Source organism: Varanus komodoensis, unplaced genomic scaffold, assembly GCF_004798865.1.
Source record: "Varanus komodoensis strain SLA01 unplaced genomic scaffold, ASM479886v1 scaffold13_1, whole genome shotgun sequence".
NCBI classification, from domain to species: Eukaryota; Metazoa; Chordata; class Lepidosauria; order Squamata; family Varanidae; genus Varanus; species Varanus komodoensis.
Window position 1 is genome coordinate 4963139 of NW_025335408.1, and position 25398 is coordinate 4988536.

Genomic DNA, 25398 nt, shown 5'->3' on the forward strand with positions numbered 1-25398 from the left:
TGCTACCATTAAGTAATACATGGACCAAGCTAAACCATTGAATTACAGTAAAGTCTTGCTCCTGTAAAAGTTTGTTACCCCACCACCATTTCATGTATGAAAGGAGATCAACATGTGGTATATGGGGCACAACTAATCATAGAAAATACCAAAACTATTTGAACCAGTGTGCCATTTGTAGAAGATAAAGTTGTGTAAGTCTAGCATTGATTAGAAAATAGGTGCACCATATTAAATGAATCCATTTATATTAAAAGAACATTTTTAATGTGGATACTCCAGAAGAGGAATGGTGAACATTTTCTTCCATTGTTTTGTGTCTAGGTTTAAGTACATATTCAAGATTCACTGTACAAGCTGTATTAAGAAAATGCAAAATCTCAAACTGTGCTAAAAGTATTTTAATTAAAGGCCATTTTATCAAAAACAAAACACTAAACTAAAACAACTAGCTTAGTGTCAGTTTTCAAACAACTGTTTACTCAATATTACAATGGATTTGCAAATGGCTACCCTACCTAAAGACAGCACATATGTAAATACACATAAATACAGTTGTAATTACTACTGTACATACCTGTAGTCAGTATTAATAAAATCTGAAGACTGTCACTTGTATTCAGAGAAGCCTGTTTCAATAATTATGGCATTTTGTGACATATTTTCAAAAATACACAACAGCATACCTACTGAACTATATTTAACATGACATTTTCCAACCTAAGGTCAATGGAATGTACAAATCTACACTGAGATTCAAAAAAAGTGCCTCAAACACACTTTGCGTTCTTTGAGAAGTTGACTACTACTAAGTGAAAAGTGAAATAATGACCTTGCCAAGGAACAGCCTTACTATAAAATTTGTATTAGGTTTTCTGAAGAGAAAAAAATCTGTTGTAGGATGTACAGATGCTGAAGAATTCATCACTTTGAAACGTGGTATTTACATATGAACAATCCAGTCCTGATCTTAGGTTTCTTCAAATTCTTGACTTGCACTATCATATTCCGCAATGAAATGCTTAAGTTCTTCAACACATCTCTCACCAATCTCATGCAAGTTTTGTCTCAAGGAAAACTGAATTGGTTTTTCTAATGAAGGGTCTTTTTCAATCAGCATCTTCACTACAGCACCAAAGGTTTCACAATCCTGTCTGTAGACCTAGAAGTTGATAAAATGAAAGACAGTAAATGCATTTATGTTGCACTTCACTAAACTAAAAGACAAGGCTTTTAAACTCTGAACTTTCTCAATACCAAACTTAAATACCAGCATTTCCAAGGATTAGGTGAAGACAATCTGCACCTTCTTCCCTAAAGGTAGAAGAAAAGGTTGAGGGTTTTCCCTGCTGAGATTATCAATATGCTGATGTCTTATCTGGCTTTGGAGCTATTTATGGAGGTGCAAAGTGGCTTTTGGGTTTTTCCAGCTTTGACTGGTTTGTCAGTTGTGACCCTATCTGAAGTAAGTAGACCCAGCTTCAATGACACATGGTCTGATTACATCCAGGCTAGATTACTGTAATGCTAAGTAAAGCTGACTTTAAAGACAGTTCAGGAATTTCAGGTGGTACAGAGTTCAACTGACTAAACAAGTTTCTTAGGTACTGTGTCACTATTTCTGTGCCAGTTGCACTGTCTTCCTAACACCATGAACTCCGTTTGAAGCACTGCCTTTGTTCTTTAGTTTCCTAAACCTCTTAGGACCAGTTTACTGCATGTATATGTAGCTTCATGGGCTCTGCTAATGACCCGGAAGCACTGTAGTCTAGTCCACCATTTGATTGGCAGGTTAAAGGGACAAGACCTTTTAAATGATGGCCTCAAATCTTTAGAACTGCCTCCCCTGGGATGAGTTTGTGTTTCATTGATTGCTGATGTTACTGATGTTGCATGACTGATTCAGGATAAAAGAGCCAAGTTGCTGAACCTGTCAGCACCAAGATTACAAACTTGATGCTTTTACAAGTAGTGCGTCTCCCTGGACAGACAAACCCACCAAAAGAAACTGCACTGGCAGGAATTTGTTTATTGGTGAGCCTCTTGATGCGGGTGGAGGAGGAGAGCGCAAAAGTTGGCTTGAAACTCAACATTAAGAAAACTAAGATCATGGCATCCGCTCCTCTCACTTGCTGGCAAATAGATAGGGAAGAAATGGAGGTAGTGACAGATTTTATTTTCCTGGGCTCCAAGTTCACCACAGATGGGGACTGCAGCCAAGAAATTAAAAGATGCTTGCTCCTTGGGAGGAAAGCTATGGCAAATCTAGATAGCATACTAAAAAGCAGAGACATCACCCTGCCAACAAAAGTGCGTATAGTCAAGGCTATGGTTTTCCCAGTTGCAATGTATGGCTGTGAAAGCTGGACCATAAGGAAGGCTGAGTGCCAAAGAGCTGAGGCCTTTGAATTGCGGTGCTGGAGAAGACTCCTGCGAGTCCCTTGGACCGCAAGGCGATCAAACCGGTCAATCTTAGAGGAGATCAACCCTGAATGCTCTTTAGAAGGCCAGATCCTGAAGATGAAACTCAAATACTTTGACCACCTAATGAGAAGGAAGGACTCCCTGGAGTAGAGCCTAATGCTGGGAACAATTGAGGGCAAAAGAAGGGGACGGCAGAGAATGAGGTGGCTAGATGGAGTCACTGAAGGAGACGGCATGAGCTTAAGTGGACTCCGGGGGATGGTGGAGGACACGAAGGCCTGGAGGAATGTTGTCCATGGGGTCCTGATGGGTTGGACACGACTTTGAGACTAACAACAACAAAGTCTATTAGTGCTTCCAAGCATCAACTCAGCACCATTCCATTTTGAGACCCACAACTCATCAGTAGCATCCCTTTCCCACTGAAGCTGCAAATAGAATTCTGAATATGCTAAACTGGAAAGGTTTGGAAATTTACATTTATTTAGTACAGCAACTGGGGCAGGGGACTTTTGGTCAAATAGGTAAAGTGCACAGGCCTGCAAGCTAGTATAAAATAACCTCAAGTTGAGAACAGAGTAACTGGAATCACAAGTATGAGCTCTTAACTCTCAAACTGTGCATGAGTAGCAATAACTTGCATCAATAGCTCCAGGCAACTTGTGATCACATTTGAATAAAAAGTGTATGCTGAACAACACTGCAATGTGTCCCTAGTGAGCATGTATAACCTGATCCAGTGGCTGGAAAAGTGAAAGTGATCATTCCAAATGGAAGTACCCTCTCTAACTGGGACCTTACTTTATATGCAAATTTTAACTTTTAAAACCATTTGCAAATTTAAACATTTGGCTAATCCGCCTGTAAGCTTCAACATATAGCCGAATACTGGTTTTGGCTCAGGTGAATGTTAAGAGGAAGCTAGGGGACTGAACTCTACTGTGAACTGATACACAGGAAGGATTTTACTAGGAATCTAAGCAAGCATCAGCCACACTTCTGCCATAAGCTATTTTCAGTACTTTTCAGTATGCAACATGTGCATATCAGAATGAAGTACACTGCTAGGTTTTATTGCACAGTTACTTAGTCCAACTCCAATTTACTCCTAGCTCCAGCCCAACCTGTTTATCTAGACAATTGTCTAGACAATAGTATGGTTGTCGGAACTCTACCCTTCACCCCAAGCAGAATTCGGCATGCATACAGTCAAAACCAAAACCAAGACTAAAAAATTCATTTTGAGATACATTTTCACAGATGCTGGCAACTTAAGATAAATGCAGTATTAACCTCAAGTGCCATATGCCACACAATCCCCAGAAGAGTTCCTTCCAACCAGTAATAGGGCAACAATAAAGAACAGCCACTTTGGCAATCAGTTTGTGTTTAATTATGTTACAGTGACCACCAATCACAGGTACATAAAACAACTTGGATTCCTTCACTGATTTTCACAGGCCGCTCTACAGACAATCCAGTCCTGAGCTTATCAGCACAAACCAGGTAATAATCTATCCAAGGATATGGTGCTGTCTTCCCCCGCCCCCTCAGTCATAGAAAAGGAACAAAAAATGTCAACCTTGCACCTTCCTAACTCCCCTTGTCTTCTCTCTCATCGCCTTCTTTCATCTAATCAACTTAATTTTTTAGCCTAGAGGACCGCTGCACCCACACCCATCTCTTCACCAGCCACTTCCAGACCTCTACTACATACCATCTCCTCTCTTCCTTTTCTTTTCCAATGGACTCTTGTTCAAGGTTCTAGCCTGCCATACTGTCTTCCAGTATATTCCATTCTCATCAGTATTTGTGCCCACCATGCATGCACAGTCCCTGCCTGAGCTGTTAGTGCCCACATCTTTTCCCCTCAAGATTTTCTTTTCCTAATACATCTACAATTCTGAGTTCCCAGAATCCTGCTTCTTGTGCATAGATGATACTGCTTTGGCTAAACAAGAATCCACAATCGGAAAAAGAAATCACTATTAATTTAAAGGGGGCTAAAAATAGCCATTGTTTGAAAAGAACCTTTGTCATTTTAGAAAGTACTCAATTCTATGCATTTAGAAGAGATGCTGAAGATACACTTGTTTATTCTGCTAAGATTTAAGCATTATGGTCCGATTAAAAACTTCAACATACTGCTAATATCAAATCTGACTTTATATCATTTCTTTTCCCATTGGAAGTATATTCAGGGGCATAATACTTTATTAACCAATTGAGATACCTGAACTGGACTTGATAAGTTTATCTACTTGTTCACCTTTAACATCAGTTCCTGATGATTAATACTATTCGTCTGTATCAATTCTTCATTTGAAGTATTTCATACATGCTATTTTCAATACATGATCTGTCTTCAGCAGGTTTAGGCCAATTAATAGTCTAATACAAATCTTCTTTAAAGCAATTCCCCATATGCATACTGCAGCACCAAAAAACTAAAGCATTTGAAATGCACTGCCTATTGACAAACTGCCCTAGCAAACTGCACAAGAATATGTTTGAAATAAAGCTGGTTTTAATCTTCAACATTTAAAGTTCAGGGATTTTTGAGAGATCTGCCACAACCATTTTTGCTCAGATGGCCAAATTCCATAACTATAATCATATCACTAGAGCAGCCACCTGGCTAAATGATAGTCTATTTTTCCTTAGGAAACATAAAATGAAAGCCTGATCTAATTATCATGAAATACAATGGTAACTTGAAACACTGTCCTGCTGTTGGCCTAATTAGATGGCTGGTCAGGTATAAACAATTTAGGCTGCAATCAGAAGATCCATTTCTACACACTGAGCAGGCATTTTCCTCCCACCATGATGCCTGAAGAAAACCCACCAGTATCCAAAAAAACAAAACAAAACAAAACCTGGATTTCAAAACAAAGTCCATTTCAGTCCATTTCTGCCAAACTTTAGACCCATCCTGGGAAAAGCTTTGTACACCTGCTTCTACATCAGGTGCAGCCAGACTAGTTTCTAAAACTCATAGAAAAACAGTGTTCATGAGTTTTATACTGATTTTATGTGCTCTCGGATTATGGCTAATACATGTTGCATCACTTTAGAAACTAGCTGTTATATTGTGCACAAGCTCTCACATCGTATTGCAGGATATATGAAGTTGCCCTGCACATGGTAGACTGCCTGAGAACAAGCTAAGTTAGCCCAATGGGAACTAAATGCAACAATTCATCAATTGAGAAGGGAAATAAATGGAATGGAATACAAACAACAAAAATTTTGTACACACAAAAAGGATAATTCCCTTTAAAATGGTGAATGTCTGAAAATCATTCTTGGAACAATTCAAATTCAAGTGATGTTACAGATGGTTTCTGGATTCTATGTGGGCACATGTCCAAGTTTAATTTTCCCTGCTTGTGAAATGAAAATTTATTAGGCAGTAAACTCCATTGTATATAATTCTATATAAAGACAAATAGGATTGAACTAAAAACTTAAAGCTGATACAGATTCTCAGCTCTCACATGGAAGTGTGTGTGCAGGAGGTACAAGGGATAATCTATGAACAGCTGCAGTAACACTCTCAAAATAACTCCTTAAGTAAGGAAAAGAATTGTGGAGAAGTCCTGTATTCAGATCCAGAACACAGTCATCCCATTCGAAAGGCAGAGAAAACTGGAGAGAAACAGTCAGAAAGTATGCAAATAATACCATTTGGGCATGAAATAACACATTTGTGGCCAATATAAAAGAGTAGTAGTTATGTTATTAAAGATTCTGAGTCTGAACCAGAGAACTTGCTCATAATGCACCCTTGCAGCTGTGGAACTGAAAGCAACACTGTAAGTAGCTCAAGGCCACCCACTGGAAAATGTGGCTGAGCTGGGATTCCATGGAAATACTCACTGCACTCACAGCTCTGCATTTCCACTTCTGGCTCCTGAGAGGTTTGTTTTGTTTTCTCATTTTTGGTTTTAAAATGGGATTATAAAGTGCCTTGCAGAACTATTCACCTCTCCTTTGACTTTTCCATGTTTTGCTCTGTTACAACCTGGAATTGAAATTAGTTGGTACGGTTACTTAATACACACAAGATACTCAATGCTGAGAAGTACAAGATGTTTTTTTTTAAATTGTACAAAAGTTAAGTAAACAAAAAACAAAATGGCACTTGCTGGTTGCACCTTCACAGCAGCAATTACAGGTGGAAGGCTTCATGGGCTTTCTGCATTTGGATTCTGCAGTGTTTGCCTGTTCTTCATGACAAAACTACCCCAGTTCTATCAGGTTGGATGGGGTCCAATAGTGAACGACAAATATTTTGCTGGAAGGTAAATTTCTTCCCCGGTCCCAGGTCCCTATAACCCTATAACTGCCCAGTATTTGGCTCCATCCAACCTTGCCCAATGTCCCAGCCATTTTCTGAGTCCCTGCTGATTAAAAGCATCCCCACAGCATGATCTTGTTACCACCATGCCTCCCTGGAGGAAGGGTGTTCCCAGGGCAATCAGCACTGTTGGCGTTGTGTCACATGAAGTTTTTAACATCAAGGCCAAAAAGTTCATTTTTGGTTTCATTAAACTAAGAACGTTTTCCCACAAGTTTATTGTGCCTCTTGCGTGCCTTTTTGCAAATTCTAAATGGACTTTGATATGGATTTGTCTTTCTTCTTGCCACTCTTCCTCTTTCACTCCAGCTCCTCCACCATTGGCCATTGGCCTCCTGGTTGCTTCTCTGACTAATGTTCTCCTTACTCAGTTACTAAGACTTGGTAGATAGTCTTTTCTAGGTAGACCTGAAGTAGAACCATATAATTTCCATTTTGCAAAAATGCAAACAATGCAAAATAAATAATAGTGCTCTGGGAAGTGTTCATAGTTTAGAATTTGTTTGAATAACCCAAGCATGATTAGTGCTTCTATAAAATTCATCCCAGAGCTGCTTTGATAGGTCTTCAGGATGTTGTCTACTTAGATAGTGCGTGCTTTCTAACAAACTCTGGCACCTTCTACAAACCAGTGCTTTTAATCTGAGTTTATATGGCTCTGGAGTTCTACACAGCTGGATTCCAGTCAAGTACTTACAGAATGTGACTTCTTGAGGTAGTGGGTTGCACCACAGCAATGTCACAACAAAGGGGATGAACACTTATGCAACCAGCAAGTGCCAGGTTTTTTTTGTTTACTCAACCTTTGTGCCACAAGAAAACCTTTACAGTGTTGAGTATTTTGCGGACATCAAGTGGTAACAATGTTCATTAAATCAATTCCAGTATCAGAAAATAACACAACAAGATGTAAAAAAGTCAAAGGGGAATGAATACTTTTGCAAGGCATTATATGGATCCTTTTCACATTCTGCCAAAACACCAGAAGGCAGCTTGTGAGTGCCAGCACCTTTTGACATGGCTAACTGGATTCCCACAATGCTTTCTCCAGTACATTAGAGAGCAAGAGACTTAAGACATTTTGCATCTTAAAATCTGCAGAATATTACAAACCTTCTGTTCCCTATGTCATCTTCATGTTTCCAACTGCTTGTCTGAAAAATGTAATTCTTCTGGGCCACAATTTCATAACGTGTTGCTATCCTATCCTGTCAAAAATTAACTTAAAATTGTAACCAAAAGTGACTTTCTGTTGCCACAAAGTACTTCTATCATGAAAGGCAGAGTATCCAATGCCTTTTACTCACTGTAGCCTTCTAAGCCTTACCCCACACAATTTCAGGAGAACTGAAGAGTAGTGAAGGTTACAGTGCATTCGGTGACTGAAAGTGGCAGAAGGTGGGCATCCTACTTTGTGAAAGCAGAACTGCTTTCTGCTAGTTAAAATAAAACTTTTTAAAATATATTACATTACTTTCACTAATGGACAAAGATTAATAAAGATGGCTTAACTGTGAACATTTCAAAATACAAGCAGGGAGTAATCAACTTTTTACTTCAGGAAGGACCCACCCTTCAATGATTTATTATAAAAATAGCAAAGTAATTGAAATCTGTTTCCTAAATTTGTTCCATAGTAAACTTGTTTCTCTGTCAAAAACAGGAAGGGTGTTTTATCTACAAAAATCATTTGTTTAGTATTGATTTGCTAGCTAGAAATGCATTAATAATGTTTATAAACCCATGCAGGCAGATGTTTTAATTTAGCTCTTATCTTGAGAAGGATGTAGGTTAAGAAAAGGTGGAGTTCATTGACTTATGGAAACAGTATTTTTAGTACAGATGAAGGAATGTAATTTGCCTGTAAAAACAATATTCTTTTCAACTAAGTATTCCAATAAGGCTTCACCTACACATGCATGTGCGCGCACACGCACAGTCTATGCAGCTGGGTCACATTAAGGCAAAAACTAGCCAGTCACTGAGTGGACCATTCCTCAAGAGAGTGGGCAACTGAAAGCTGAAGAAATGAATCAGTAGTTCCTATGTCCAGGATATTCAGGCACTAACCACCAAGGAAAATGTCTTTAGAATTAGCATCTTGAGTGACACCACCACCAGATGTTCAAAGGGTGCTTGGTTAAAGTCCTCAGAAATCAATTCAGAGTTTAAGTGAACAATTTACACACTGAGGTGGAATGATTAGAAATCATCTAAACATGGAAGCAGGTTGCTAGTGAAGGTCTGTATGAATTAAGATAAATTGAGTTGCCTAAGATAAATTGTGGCAATAGAATTTGCCTTATTCATCTTTCTGGGCTTAAAGGCCACTGAAATGTTTCAAAGACCCTGAAATACTACTGAAGAGAGGATCTGTCCCAAGTGCATTGGTACAACTTGATGAAAGATTGCCAGATTCAATTGGTAGAGAAGAAGAGAATGACACCACCTTAGCGAAGTAGCTCTGTCTGTTCAAACACCATTTTCAGTTTCCATATGGTCTCAACCCACTTCATCCATGCATCTGAGGTTGTAGGGAAAAAACAGTGCAGAGGTGCTTGAAAGGATAATGTCCATCTGTGTGCCAGATGAATTTGATTGCCTTCAGTGCTATTAGCAAGGCTCCCTTCGTCCCTCTTTGTTCTTTTTGGCTCTTTTCCTTGTCCTCTTTACACATTGTGTCTTTCTGCAAGTTAGAACCCTGGAGTCTGCTGCCCACTGTATGGCAAAAATTAAAATTGGCAGGGCTTCTCCAAGGAACATCTAAGATAGAGATTGTCTACTTGCTCCAAGGTTGCCACCTTTCCCAACGTAGCTGGTATCTTGTACTTGTTGGAAGAAACACCAATGTACCTAACTTATTTCACAAAATACATGAAGGAACTTAATTGTTTAAATAACAAAATACATTCAGGAAAGAAAAATCTTTGGACAGCACCAAGTTGTACCAGATGGTTAAAGAGAAAAGGTGGTGTCTAACTAGACAAGTGGACACTACAAAAGTAGTGTACAAGATTATAGAGTAGCTTGGAGATTGTTTGAAGCTGAACTTCATATGTTACTCCATTCTAGGCTCCTAATTTGGCCAACCATTATGACAAATTTGCAGACTATGCTTTGATCCTGCCCTCTAAACCAGATTGGAAGTGAGTTTCCAATTTTGATTTGGTGGGCAAACTCAAACTGCCAGGTTTTATGTAATGGCAAACTTTGGTTTACACAAACCAAGATCATTGAGAGCATCAAAGTATGAAAGGAGGAAGAATATAAAAGCCTGAGAGGATGAACTATATTTTGGTGTTATATCTGAACCAATCCTTGTTACACCAAGTGAAAATACAGCTAGTTTTGAGCTCAACATGCAAGTTATAAAACCTCAATTCAATTGTTGCTGTTTTCCTTTTTCCCACTTGAAGTTGTACATACTAATCGGTTGAAAGCTGGTGTGCATCTATGCAATAGCTCTGTATAAGCAAAGGGGCTAGGGACTTCTTTTTCTCAAAATGAAACTATTTCAACACAAGTAATATTATTAAGTCCAGTCCCTGGAATGTAAATGTTCCACATAAATGAACTGAGCATCTTAAAATAATAATTTTTGGCAGAGTCTAAAAATAGATATGGCTTCCAAGCAGCTGTTGCTGCAGCTTTTTGCAGGGATGAAACACTGTACTTTAGACCTGGACTAGTTCAATTTTGTAGCTGACTCTAACAGCAGCTGCCTCAAATCTGTACTTATTTTTAAACTCATTAATTTGCTATGCTCTGAAAGGCCTACTTCTGTGCCATGTGAAATGCTACCTTCCCAGTAACAGATCCTAGAAACAGGTAGATCACAACATGATTTAGAAATGGAACAGAATTTACAAGATTCATTGTTTCAATAAACTAGCTTCCCAGACCTTTTGGATTACAACTTCCACCATCCTTTGCACAACATGGCTAATGATCAGGAATGATGGGAGCTGTAGTTCAGAACATATTGTATGCACCAGATTAAGGAAAGCTGCAGTGACTAGTAGATGAAAGCTGTCATGCAATGACCATCCACTAGATTCTAACTTACCCACTGTAACTGTTAGCAAATATTCACAAAGCTATCACATCAGAGCAGTTTCTACTACATCTACAGAGAAACTTTGCTAAATAGTAAATAGAGAGTGTTAAGGAATATGAAAATGAGAAACTAGAGCAACAATCTCAGTATCAGTCTCTGTGAAAGTACAATCTCAGTATTGGTCTCTGTGCTACCCAGCATGAACCAAGAAGTATTACTAATGTTACCAGTACTACTAAGGATAGACTCCACCATTCCTTGACACAACCATTCATTTTTGCATAGTGTTTTTGTTGGTTTGTGCATGTGCTTTTCTATTATTTTTAGGCAAACTTCGAAAGCAGAATGCTTTGATGGCTCCTGGATACAAGCCTTAGTGGAATGGTATGTGAAAGAGTCCCCATGTCAGCTGCTAGTAGCATATTAGTCACTCTTATAGGGTCATTGATCCATTAATCCACATGTTGTTTTTTTTAAGAATTAGGAATACCATCAAGCAAGGCAAACAAACCTTGGTTCTGCATTTTAAAGAAAAGCTTTGCAACTGAGCAAGTGGAAACACTGAGGGGGGCAGGAGGTAGTATGGCCCAGACAACCCATGGTTTGTTGATATGTGGAAAACAGTCATCAACTAGCATAATTTTACATTATATGGTACCATGGAAAGCCTTAAGTAGTCAGGTTTTATAGCAAATTGAATTCTGAAATAAAAACACAAAGAATATTTACAGAAGATGAGATTTTAACAATGTGAGGCTTACTTGTTCAATCTCCTTCGTCTTCGCAGCAATTGCCTTTGAGCGACTAACATGCTGACTATCTTCAAACAACTCATTATTTTCTGTAATATTAGTGCCTGTTTCTTCATGATGTTCAACATAACATGGTTCTGTGGATGCAGCCTTTAGAAAAGAGATAATAATTTTATGCAGCCAAAACATACTTTATTAAGCATGTTTACATACATAGTTATCCTGGTAGGAGTTGTGTATTTCAAGTCACCTTATATAGCACAAACTAAAATGATCCCATTTGCTATATCAAATGGAAAGGTATTTATAAAGAGAAATTCAGTCAGATTTAGAAATGCTTTGTTAATCTTTTGGTGAGGGCTGAAGATTTTTGACTTGTACCCCAACTGCAACACTAGTTAGGGATATCAAACTGGTTATCTCAGCAAACAACTATTCAAATTGTGTGTACATGGGAGAGGAGTAAGAGAAATGAACAAAAAAAAATAAAAAATAAAATGGGTACAAATCCAAAAACGGTAAGATGGCACACAAGATAATGTAAGCAGTGTTCCCACTGCAAAGAAGTCTGGAAAGAATAGACATTACACTTATGTAGTGCTGATTGGCTGGTCTTTAATCAAAGCCACCCCCTTCTTCCTTGGAACGTGGTTGGCTGGCCAGCCCTTGTCTTAGTAACAGCCTCCTCCCAACCTTTCCTGGATCAGGTTTTTAAATAGTTAAACAGCAAATAAAACCCTGAACAAATGTTTGACCAGATAACCATATGACCAGATAAACAAGGGCTATTGATAAAGACAACAAATGGGGACAGTTTCCAGAGGGTAGTCATGTTAGTCCTTTGCAGAAAAAAACAATGGAGTCTTATAGCGCCTTGTTGTTGTTATGTGCCAGCAAGTCACCAAAGCCAACCCTATGAATGCCCTCCAAAATGTGCTGTCCTTGACAACCCTGCTCTGTTCTTGCAAACTGTAGCACCTTATGTTATTCTAACATAAACTGTTGCAGACTATAGCCCATTCATTAAATCCATCTGATGACAACATAATGCAGGGGGAGTGAAAAGATACTGGACCTGGGGACTGTACATGTGCATAAAGAGCAAAGGCAGAAAGGAGCAGAGATCACACTACAGGGAAAAAATGCCTTTCTTTGAAAGTATGTCTGTATACAGTTTAAGGCCTTATTCATACAACATATTAAAAGACAGTTCCATATGATATGCACAAAATGAAGAAAGGTTAAGCAAACTTTGGGCTCACACATTCCTCCTTCTGCCTGCCATGCCCAGGTGGTTGAAAAGCTTTCACTTCCACTTTTACGTAGCCACAGCTGGCCACATCATCCAGACTAGGGTCTGTTAATAAAATTGGCTATGACTACTTTAAAAAAGCCAAACCGACAGTTTGGCAGTGTGAAACCTTCCAAGTCCCTCCTCTTTAAAAATGGGAAAGTGGGAAGGAGCCCAAAGTTGTCTCTTCTTTAAAAAAAAGATGCTCCCATGATACACACAAATATTTGCACCCCTTATTTTTTCAAAAAAATTTTTTGTCACATTTGTGTAAACCAGAGTAGTATAAGTAGAGCTGCAGAGAGCTGGGACAGGTACTGTGAAGGGGAGGTAACTCCTGGCAAAATCCAACCAGTACTCACCCTGTACATTGCCCATGCCAGTCTGCAGATGAATTAGTGCTCTCTTTGGAATGCTTTGATGGTTGTCAGAACGTGATCAAATGGCTCCAAAGCCAAGAGTGATGTTAACTTGCATAAGTGGGATGACACCTCAAACATACTCTTCATGACAAGTTGTTTTGGGGGGGGGGGGTTGGAGGGAGCTCATGTTTCATGGTTCCACACTTCTACTCTTGTTCCCAAGAGTGTAACATATCAGGACCATGCAAAATGAGGAGTACAGGGGCAAGCACTTTGGCACATGTCAAAGGTGGGAGCTCCATTTTTAAAGTGAGATTTACAAGGTGTTAAAAACATTCTCTTTTGGCTAGTAACAGCTCAGATAGATGTTAAATAGAGAGCTTCCACTGATATACTTTTTACTTGCATGTACAGGATCCCTGCAAGTTTCACACTGGCAGCTCTAGTATATTTCCCTGCCAAGGAAAAACTCTGTAAGTCCTTATACGTTCCACTTTAAAAACAGAGCCTAGAAAGTGGGGTGGAGCCTCAAACACCCCTTTCATAGTCAGATCTTTGGGTGTTTCAGAAGGAGCTCATGTGTCCGAACAATTCAGCTAGTATCTCAGGGACAGGCAAAAGCAGGGAAAAGTGTAAAAGTGGGAGCTCCCAAGTTATGAACAACCAGTGCTTACAAACAAACTGCCATGCAGAATATTAATCTACAAACTTGACTGCAAAAATCATTATTGCCAGAGACAGAGAGGAAGTGAAAGGAGAGAGAAGGAGGCCTCCAAAGCATGCCTTCCTGTGCTGCCCATCAGGAAAAGGAAAACCTTGCTGCAAAGAGGAAGTCCCGGTGAGCTTGGGGCGGGGGGGGGGGGGGGTGCAGGTAGAGATATTGTGGGTTTTCCACTTTCATGGGGACTCTGTACCATTAAGTCCTGCGAATGTGGAAGGCCAACTGCACGTGATCCAACTTACATACAAATTTGACTTAAAAATGGTATTCTGTTTTCTCAGGAATGGAGCTTATTCATAACCCAGGGACTGTCTGTAATCACGTTGCTTATCTTTAAGCTTTACAGAGAATTGTAGCACCTTTTTGCATCTTCAATGGAACACCAGCTACAGCCTCCAGCTACAGCCTTCTACTATTACATGCTGTGAGTTGTTACATTACTAATTTGGCAGCAGGTGAAAAGCACAGTCTGCTAAATAGTTTATATGGCCAAATATCTATTAGTATTTTTACTTACATCATACTCTGAAATCTCAGGTATGTTGCTTGTTTCAGCTTTCTCCACTTTCTCAGCTGCCCACCTACTTGCAGCCTCTGCAAGTTCCTTTTCTGATAACCTGTTACTTTTGTCCAGTGCCTAAAGGGGGGGGGGGGGGGGGAGGAAAGTGTGGGTTTACATGTAATCTTGCATACAATAACATAGGTGGAGGGAGGCTGAAAGTAACAGTTTAAGTAACATAAAGAGTACTTGATAAATATCGCCCTTATGAAAAGGATCATCAGGATTAAGAAAGTTGGATAATTTGAAAAGCAAGTTCAGGAAGACAGAAATTGAATGGGAGATTGAAAATATACAGAAATTCCAATTCCTCAACAGTAAAGCAATCTCAATGATACCAACATAAATTTATATCCCACCTTTTCCCCCTCTTTGCAAGGAACCTGAAGCAGCTTACAATATTCGCTTCCTCTCCATGTTAACAGTGTTGTGAGGTAGGGTTAGGGTGAGAGTCAGTGACTGGCCCAAAGTCACCCAAGCTGGGGCTGAGCAGCAACTAGAGCCTGGATCTCCAGAGTCCTGGTCCAAGTCTACCCAGTACATTACAAAGGCTCTCTGCAATGTTCCCTACCTCCTGAATCTTTAGGAGACTAGTAGCATTCTCATTCTCTCTTTCATGACTGTATACTTCCCTGTCCAGAAACAATGTTCAAGTTTGCTAGAGATCTTGACAGCTTGCAAATGAGAACCTAAAACAGAGAACCTGGAGAACCTAAAAGCTTGGGGGAATCTGAAAAAGGGTAGGAAGACAGAATAACCAGGGCAATACAAAAAAACCCCCAACATCCTAGGAGATCATACCTGAAAGGGGTATAACTACCACCATCCCTTTCAGAGGAAAAAAAGCCTTCACCACTTTCAGTTAGGAACTCAGCGAATGACAGCTGTCAAATGTACACAAATGTGCACAAGGCGATATGCAGCCATGCTTGGTCAAAGTCCACCGATGTTGCCCACTACACTTTTATAGCAGACACCTACCAGGACATTTATCAGGCAAAGCATTTTGGTCCTTCAAAGGTGCATACCTGTGTAGGCTGATTTAAAAAAATGAACGACCCTGACTGAAATTTCACAAATTTGTGCCACTCCACCCCTAAAAAGAAAGGGAAAAAAGAGGTAACAAGCCAGTGGCTGCTTCCAAAGTGGAAAAGGTCTCATTGATGATGGCATGGACAACGAGGACAAGTGTGGCAAGTGGGCTGGGTTGCCACTCTTGCCTAGGAGCTTGCTTGTTGCTTCTTGCAAGCCATGGTGAGATTAGTCTCCTAGGTTTAAACAACACAACCCATCATGGATTCAGCAATCCCTAGATTTGTCATGGTGGCTCAAGACAAGTCACCCTATAGGAAATGGCCTGGGTTCCGGCAACAGAACAACATACCACTCCTGGTTATCCATGATGGGTGGCCCCGCAAACCCACTCTGTAACTGGATTGACACAACAATCCACTCTAGCTTATAAGCTATGGAAGATTGGTATATTTTTGGCCTATCAGCCATTGTGACAATCCATGGTCTATAGAAGGGGTTATTTAACCCATGATGGATGGATGGCACACCAACCAAACCTAGGAGAATGATCCCACTCTGGGCTGAAGGAAAAATGAGCTGCTTAACAGGAATGTCAAACTGCTCTTTCTGCTCTTGTCAATGTAGCTTGTGCTACTGTGAGTGACAGCCCCTAAATAAATTCCCAAGAAACATTCTGGAGCACACATTACTGGCTTATCACACTTTCTTTGTGGGGGGAACAAAACAAAAGTGCTCCAGTTTGTTAGGATTTTTTTAATGCTCCTTTTCAGGGGGAAAAAGAGTCCTCACTTCCCATGATGAACTGTTGAGCCCACTGGGGGTGGTGTGTCTTACTGTGTTATGCTAACTGCCTTCATCTCCTGACAATCTATACCAGAACCATGGTCATTCATTGCCATACAACTGCTTCACATGAAACTACCTGTTCACAGCCCATTACAAACTTTAATCAGTATTTGAAAGTTAAGAATGCAACAAAATTTCTCCACCCCTGTTAAACCACCCATCACCAGTAAGCCTTTTCTGTGAAGAAACTCAGCCAACCCCTCCGAGAAGATATCAACAAATGTTGATTTTTTAAGAATCTACATTACTGATGCACAGAAATCTGAATCTAAAAAAATGATTTGCACAAATTTCAAATCAAAAGATCAGAATGTGACCTAGATTTTTTCCATACTTTTTAAAACTGAAGTCTCACCTTTGAGGGTGGCACTACTGTAGTCCCTGATGGAGATACATCTCTTGAGGTTTTCAAAGACTGAGATGAAGACCTCTCTTTACCTAAATAGACAAAATATTATTACAATCAGAAAGTTACACATGGATTAAGGCCTTCTAGCACATTTTCTTCAACGACTTCTTCCTTGTAAACATGTAAATTTTAGGAAGGCTTCCCTAAGAAGGAAATTAAAGATTTGGGACCTAAGAAGGGAGAGGAATAGCTTCATAGACTTAACCAGTTGGAATACAGAATGAAAATTCATTATTCAAATTTAAAGGATAAGACTTATTTGGATTCTTTTTAATGTAATGTACTTTTGCACATTTAATATTTCTGAATCACCTTTTTACCAACCGGGCTTTATGCCTGTATGTGGAGTACTTCTAAACCAGCTCAGGATTGGACCTGAAGTAATTACCATAGAAAGGTAACACAGATGAAATGAATGCAACAATATCACAATATACCTTTTGGTCTCTTGAGAGTCCCATACTGCTCATCTTGGACCCTGTACCCAAGACTACCTAGCTTTTTCTAAATATGCAGTACTGATGCCAGTATTTCATGCTTTCTAGACATTGGTATGTCCAATTCTCCCCAGTGAAGTCGAGCTCATGGTATTTTCCTGGAAGAAAGTGGGGTAGGTGGTTTTTGACAATTCCTACCATCCACAGCCACTGGTCCACTTCCTATGCTGTCCCAGAGGGCTCCCTGACCTTCTGAAGCAGTTTTTCAAGAAAGCACAAGAAATGGGAAGTTAAACCTGCCTCTTTCTCCTCCAATGGCATGAGCTGACAGGGTCAGAGTATTTTCCAAGAATGGAAGGGGCCTTCCATTCATGTAAGAGCATGACTGGATCCAACCCATGGGAGCCTATGTATACTCATGTGCATTTCTATCATTTCAGTTAATAATCTGAAAATTCTGGACACTGGTTCACACTGTCCAATTCCTCCAAACAACCTTTTACATGACTACCCAAAAACACTCAAGTGAAACAGGCTATATGTGCATCTATGCTTGGTCCAAGCATAGATGCAGTAGCCAGCTCCCCAACTATGCAGTGCTGTACACACAAGCATTCACACAAGCTAGTAGCACATGCATGAACAGAGAGAAACTTGACAGGCCCCAAAATTCAGGAGTTCACAGAAGTGCAATGAAAAACCGCCCACTTAACAGTTTTTATATCAACTAAATCAGGTTTTCAACCTTTTTATTACTGTGGACCACAAGGATAAAAATGATAAAGCAGGGATCACTTGCTGCTGTTGGACATGGCCAGAGTTGGCATCCCCTACAATTCTCTCTCTCTTACACACAAGGATAGCCTTCCCCAGCATCTCAAATAAGAAGCGATTCCCTTTCCCTTTCTCTCAAACACACATAGTCTTACATTTCTCACAGAGCTTCTCGGTCTCTCTCACATTCATTCACTTTCCTCCCCTCCATCTCATCTCAGAATGCAGGAATAGGAAGGTTTAAACATTTCCCCCCACCATCCAGATCTTACCACGCATCCCTCCTCCTCACTGACTGGAGTTTTTCCCTTGCCAATCTGATGGACAAGTTGGGAGATGCACAGAGATGCCTCTTCCTGCACATTGGTGTCCACACTGAATTGTCAGTCCACTGTGATTGGCATAAGGAGAAAGGGACTGAGGGAGAGTAATCTCCACTGGATTTCCTTCCTTCAGGCTTAATCACCCTCTGGCTAATCAACAGAAGCTATTAGGTGGGCTGGCTCCAGCCTGAGGGCAATGGCGAGAAGAATATGTGGAAAGAAGCATTACAATGTGCCTTCTTCCCATCAAAGTCCTGTTCCTCTCAACCTGTTGAACAGCTGGGCAATGGGGTTCTAGAGAGGGAGGGAACTGTGAGTCTTGGGCATATGAGACTGATAAATGAAAGTTAAAAATTGCATTGCCTAAGTGATGTGAAATCCTTGCTCAGTTTTTAAAAGTTTTAATGCAGTTGCCATGAGCAAGGTTGTTTGGGATAGAGGGGCAGGTGCATGTGGTTTTAGGGTGCTGGTACTATTCGTTTCTTTTGTTGCATTTCGCCTTTTTTCATTTTTTCTTTTTACAAATGGCTTCCTTGCCATTGGTAAAATACTATTTCAGTTCATCATGCTACACTGTTATCCTATCAATTTAAAAACTATGCATGAGTAGTGGTTTATGAAGTTAAACTTGTTTTACACTTTTTTACAAGGATAAACTATTTAAAGTGTAATATAAAGTGCCTTTTTACAGTAGAGATGTTCCTCCTCAGATTCAGGGGTAGTACCATTTACAATATACTGGAAGCATGATTTCATTCAGTTTGATCTCTACTTAACAACTTTTTGAATTATTTGTTAAACTGCAAAGATTTGCAACTGATTATGTCAAGTCATTAACACTTTGGGGAGGAGATGACCTTTGAGGTCTCTTCCAGCTTAATGATTCTATGTCTGGAAATGTTATTTATTGATATTGCTTATAGATTAGATTTCAAGTTCTGTTTAGTATAACATTTATATTCTGACATTACTAAACATTTTTGCCTTTGGTTTGAAATATATGTGCTTGCTGGTATTCCAAATACCAGATGAGTTAAGCAGGTCCTAGCTATTTTAATTAAAATGTAAACCTTTACAGATTATTTGTGGAAAATTAATTATACAAAATTCTAAGCTCCTGGACATCGTAATAAAACAACCTGAATATTAGAATCACAAAAGCAGATCATTCAGTGAGCTGCTGCTGTTTGATCAATTTTGTTAAAAGGCCATTCAGGCTATAACCATTCAGGTTGTGAGCCGCCCTGAGGCTTCGGCGAATGGGGCGGCATAAAAGTCTCCTAAATAAATAAAATAAAATAAATAAAAATAAATAACAAAATACGTATTTATTTAAAACATATTTATACTATCTTTTACCAATTCTAAGGCAGCACAGAATAAACTACCAGTTTTAAAACACACTGAACTAAAATAAATCAACCACCATAATAAAATACAGATAATAAGAATTGCAAAGCAAATAAACATTATAAAAATTAGAATGCCTAGGTAAATAAAAATATTTTAAGCTAGTGCCAGAAAGACTACTGGGTGGGCTCAGTGAGCTGCTGTTTAAGGGTAGAGGGATTTGAAAACTTGGCACACTACTCAGATCTCCAGAATCACACATCTGCTTTGTGATTTCAGATCACACTTACAATATGAAAAAGTCTTGGATTAGGGCCTTCATGGAAATATCTGCATTACATATTTTTATTTAATAACCATAACTAAATAAATATTGGCAACCATCTTGGTTGGTAAGGTCCATATTCACATGAAACCTAGTTTTCTATATCTTTACAATAAAATTTGCAACCCTCACAGTAGTAGCTTAGATTTATTTCAGCAGAGATATCTGCCAAGTGGATAACAAGCTATATTATCTATTATCCAGAAAAAAGGTTGCAACGACGAACTGCAAGAGACTAAACAATATTCTTTATAGTTCTGACCCATATAAGCACAATAGGCAGTTCTATTATATTGCTCCTTCACAGTCTGAAGTTTGAGTTTGAAGTCTAGCAACTGTAGAAGAACCCTTGTGGTAAGAACCTAAATCTGATCCTAACAAGGACAGATCCTGCTGCCCTGCTCAGTCTACTCATATGCTGATGCAATGCGTCTTTTGTTTAAAAGTAGACTTAACTTTAAAAAAACAGGCTCAAAAACTGGTTTCTAGAAGCACTAATATTTTCTCACATCACAAATATCCAAGAGTTTGAATACACAATGTTCTTCTCATGCATCCCCTGAAACAAGTTTTGGCCACTTGAGATAACATTTTTTACCTAAAAATTCTCAGAACAAGGATCAAAAGGTCCTGAAAAATCCCTTTGAGGTTTTCTGCCATTTACTTTTACTGCTGACAGATTTCCAAGATTCAGTCTGTTAAAGAGAACCCCAGTATATTTATTTGAACCAAAATCTGTTTGTCCAATTGCCATTTTGAACAATACCAGTAACTTAACCTATTAGCTTCTTTTGAATGCAGTAATACCCAAACCTTTTTCAACAAGGTATATAAAACGAACAGTATGTGCTTAAACTTCAACTGAAAGAATATTCCCGTTAATCCAAGAGCAATGAACTGAACTCCCACATATGTTAATTTATTCATTTATTTTCTATTTCTACTCCAAACATGGGAAGCTGCAGACGATATCAAGAAAAAGAGGAACCCATGGTGCACTGAAGGATGCTGTTAAACAGTGAATTAAGCACTGAATTAAGGGATTACATCTAATGGTGTTGCTCTGGTGACAGAAGGCTCTTGATCCAGTGGAAGCTTCCATTAGCAGAAAAGGGAAGGAAGTGACTTTTGCCAATTTTTCTCTTCTCACAATACTCCTTCTTACCTCCAACACTGTTCGAAGAGTCCAACATTCAGGAGTAGATTTGGATGGCAGGGTCTGCAGGGAAAATTTGGCCAAAAGAAAATGGCTTCCCTCAGAGTTCTGCAATGGGAAATATCTCCTGGATCTTTCCATCAACAGAGGAATACCACTGTAGATAACCCAATATATCTGAGGGGGAACGTATGTACGTATTTATCATGAACATTTTTCTACAACTATTTTTGCAAGATGTTCATCATAGACAAAAGCAGAAGAAAAAACAAAAGAAAGATTAAAAGAATTGGTTCACTATTTTTAAGACTATGATAAAGAGGTACATCCTAACTTTCCTGAAGGCCAAAGGAATGAGGGTCTGTCATAATTCTACAGAAAATTCATTTGACATTTGGGAATGATACAGAAGAAAGACCTTTCCAATGTGCCAGAAATCAGGTCTCTGCAGGCAGTGGTTTCTTCACAAGTGCCTCTCTTGCAGATAATAACCAGACAGGTTCATAAGACATCAGCCAGTTCCTGAGATAGCCAGGCCCAAACAATATAGAGCTTCCTACACGTAGAACTAAAGTAGGAGAACAACTGGAAACTACTGCAGATCTCCCAGTATGAGTATAATACAATTTCATAATGAGTACTCTTCCAGAGGGTAGTTGCAACATTTTGCCCACTTGAAACATCTGGAATTTCTCAATGCAGTTATATTGTCTAGATGGGATGTGAACAGAGGTATGAATAGCCGTTGCAAAAGCAGACTCAGATAAGTTTGGAGCTAGCACACTAAATGCAATTGTGCAACTGTCTTACCACTAGAAAATCCAGAGACTGCACAGATCAAAGAGTACTCCAAAGCTATGAACCTGATCTCTCAGAAGAAATATAACACCTTCCAGAACAGACTGAATTCAAATGCAATCTCTTCCTACATCAACTGGTTCATTCAAGTGTAGTTAAATATAAATTAAATCTTGTGCATGTAAATAAAGCATTCACAATCATGTATGCACCAATTTGGTCTGAACTTTCTGCAGTCACCCAAGTTGTATCCCAGAAGTACAGTAGGCAGTTCATTAATTGAATGGCATGCTATGTCAGAAAAAAACCCCTGAAAATATGACAGCAAGTGCTGTGATGCACACAAAATAAAATCTAGGCCCACCTAAAACCGGGAATACTGTTTGTAAGTCAGTCATTCAACCTCACAAAAGCTAGCAGAACTTAACAGAGTCCAGAAAGGTAATGGAGTATCCACCATACAAAGTGGATCCTGCAACTCTGATTACAGGGTTGGATTTTTTTTCTGGTTTAGAAAAATATGATAGAAACTTGTAAGAGTATTAGAGAAGAACAGATCACTTTACAAATTCACGAGAACTTTGGGGTGACACAGTCTGAATTAACTGTGGCTTTAGAATCCACCAAACCAAGTATTTTTTCCATGCAAACATATGGATTTCATTGCCAGACAACATGATGGTAGCCACTAGCAGAAATAACTTTGAAAAGGGTAATATTTATAATCAGTGGGTCTCCAAATGTGTCAAGCATAATACCTAGAAACTGAATTTCTTTATTCAGGAGGGTATACTGTATTTTTCTGTGTATAAGACAATACTTTTTCTTAAAAATATTTATCTAAAAATGGAGGGACGTCTTATACACAGGGGCCTGAGAGGAGAACCGCGGGCGCACTGGGAGGGGAGACTGGCGCGATCGTAGGCGCACTGGGAGGAGACTTGTGTGATCGCGGACGCGCTCAGGGGGAGACTAGTGCAATCACAGGCGCGCTCAGGGGGAGACTGGCCCAATCGCAGGTGCACTCGGGGGGAGACTGGCGCGATTATGGGCACGCTCAGGGGCGGGGAGACTGGCGCAACTGCAGGCGTGCATGTGGGGAGGTGGCAAGCACACACGCACAGGGGGAGAGGCAAGTTGGTGGGCGGGCGCGTGCACGGGGAAACAGCAAGGCAGTGGGTGCGTGCATGCGTGGCACCAGCTTGCTCGCTCAGACATCAGTAAGAAAAGTGGGGAGCATCCTACACATGGGGACATCTTACAGATGGAAAAATACGGTACTTCCAATTTTATCACAGTCTGATGTCAAACTGAAGTTATCCCTATCAGGTGCTATCTGTGAAGTTCCCAGAGTCACACTACCAAAAACAAAGGTGGAGCTTTGGTGGACTGAATCAAGAAGCCTCTCAAATTTATACTTGCTTGTGTAGAAGGGCCCAGATCAGTATGGAACATGGGATTTAGCTTTCCTTAGTTGATGTAATAGAAATTAGAAGTACCTCTGATGATGCTTGAGAACCCCCAAGGAGCTTACTTTTCCTCTGGGCCGGGGTTCTACACCCCTGTTGTATTCAGAAGAACTCAACATTGGCTCACTTATTGATCTTCATCATGAATCCTGTATTACCTTGTTGGGAAATATTTCTTTTATGTAAAGATGACATACTTCTGCTATGCTGGGACTGATGCAGTGCATAGGCTTTGCTTCTGTCAGGAGAATAACTTCTGCTGCTGACACTGGAGCCGGATCTGCTATGCGGAGAATCCCTCCTGCCGACTGATGATTCCCTGAAGTACGGTGAATCTCGCTTATGTGGGGATCGATCTCTTGCATAATTAGGATACACAGGTTTTCGTCGTGTGCCATCTCTGATGTCCCTTTAAAAACACAGCAATAATAAATAAAACAGCTCCATTCAATAGATTTCAAAATCAGGAAATACATAATCAGGCATTCAAAGCAACAATATATTTTCCACTAAGCTTTCTTCTCCATATAATAGTAAGATTTATCAGTTATAACTTAACAAGATAACTTGTTATCACTTATAACAGAAACTGGATTTAAAAAAACAAATTCTCATCAGCTCTTCCTGTAATGTTTAATATTTAGTGGGCTAAAAGTTTATTCAGATGAAATGAGCCAAGTCAGGAGATTCAGCACAGGAGATACAGTAAGACTTTAATGGGTAGTCTCAGGCATAAGCACTGTACACTTGGTAAATCACATTCTCATGGGTTTGGAAGTTTTTTGTTCTATGGTTACATCTAAAAGGTTTTAGAACAAGCATAAAGAGCCTCTCTTGGCGGAGAGGCCACATTTTAGGAATGGGAAGGGCTAAGGACAGAGCATGGAGGAACAAAATAAATTTTGGACATTTTGCCACAAAGCATAGAAAATCATGCTTATTCTAGCCATGTCTACTCAGAAGTAATACCCTTGAATTTTGTTTTAAAGGAAAGTGTTTTCACCACAATAAATAATGGACCTTGTATTCAAGCAAATTTTCATGTTTTGTATTACTTTATCCTACAAAATGGTTAGATGGCAATTTCCTAAAGGAAAACATTATTTAACATAAGCTAGTGTGGCTTTGTTGGCATTCTGATTTTTCCTTTCTAGAAACAAGATTCCTTGGGCAGGAACTTGAGAAACTTTTGTTGATTTATGTTCTGTTTTTATATGATAATCAATTTTAAAACAATTAAAGCACAACTCCAACCATTAAAAGATCTAACAGCCAAAATTAAAGTTGCACCTGCACATTAACTAAAGTAGAAGAAAAAGCCACACAACAATAATAAACTAAGTTTCAAACCGTGAAAACTCTCATAAAGTTAACAAGTGTGGAAACTGACACCAACTACATCTAGATTAGGAATGTTCATTCCAGCCAGGAAATGCGTAAATGGGAACTGAAAAGTTTTCACATCCTCTCCAGGCTTTTACAACCATTATATTGCCACGCAATAAAGGGAAAATATTTAAAGTAAACTGGAACACAAGTTATTTTACAGCTTTACTTTTGTCTCCTTGTAAGTATTATGCTTTAAGTGCATGACCTGAAGACAGCCACACACAGATACAGCAGCTGAATTAAAGGTAAATGAAGAAAAAGAGCCCTCTAGTGTACATAGTGGAGGATCTTCAACAGCAAAGAAAAGCTTAGCTTTTTTGTGCTGCATTTCTGCAGGAGTCCAGCTAACAGGATACACAAGCACCACTGTTTATAAAAACATATGGATGCATTTCCCAAAGATACAACTTTGTCTTTTTAGAATAATATAGCATCTAGAAACTCTAAAATAAAAATAAACACCAGAAGCATATTCCTGCTTTGTAAAGCATTTCACTAGTGAATGCCTGCACCATTGTCTACAAAAAAGAAACAGTTTACAATCTCATTCTAACACCA

The 25398-nt window shown here is 39.3% G+C and overlaps 1 protein-coding gene across 10 annotated transcripts in view; it reads right to left on the reverse strand.

Moving 5' to 3' along the window:
* Positions 1-244: 244 nt before the first annotated feature.
* Positions 245-25398, reverse strand: part of PPHLN1 (periphilin 1) — a 51481-nt gene continuing 26327 nt past the window's right edge. For 8 of the 10 annotated variants that reach the window (XM_044422910.1, XM_044422916.1, XM_044422911.1 and 5 more), the window contains 5 exons: positions 23610-23860; positions 16766-16848; positions 14488-14607; positions 11606-11746; positions 245-1162 (listed from right to left, as the gene is read on the reverse strand). In XM_044422910.1, coding sequence (XP_044278845.1) covers positions 971-1162; positions 11606-11746; positions 14488-14607; positions 16766-16848; positions 23610-23860 — 787 coding nt within the window. In that variant the 3' untranslated portion in view covers positions 245-970. The remainder of the gene's footprint in view (positions 1163-11605; positions 11747-14487; positions 14608-16765; positions 16849-23609; positions 23861-25398) is intronic. The other 2 variants (XM_044422912.1, XM_044422917.1) reach the window with 2 other exon arrangements.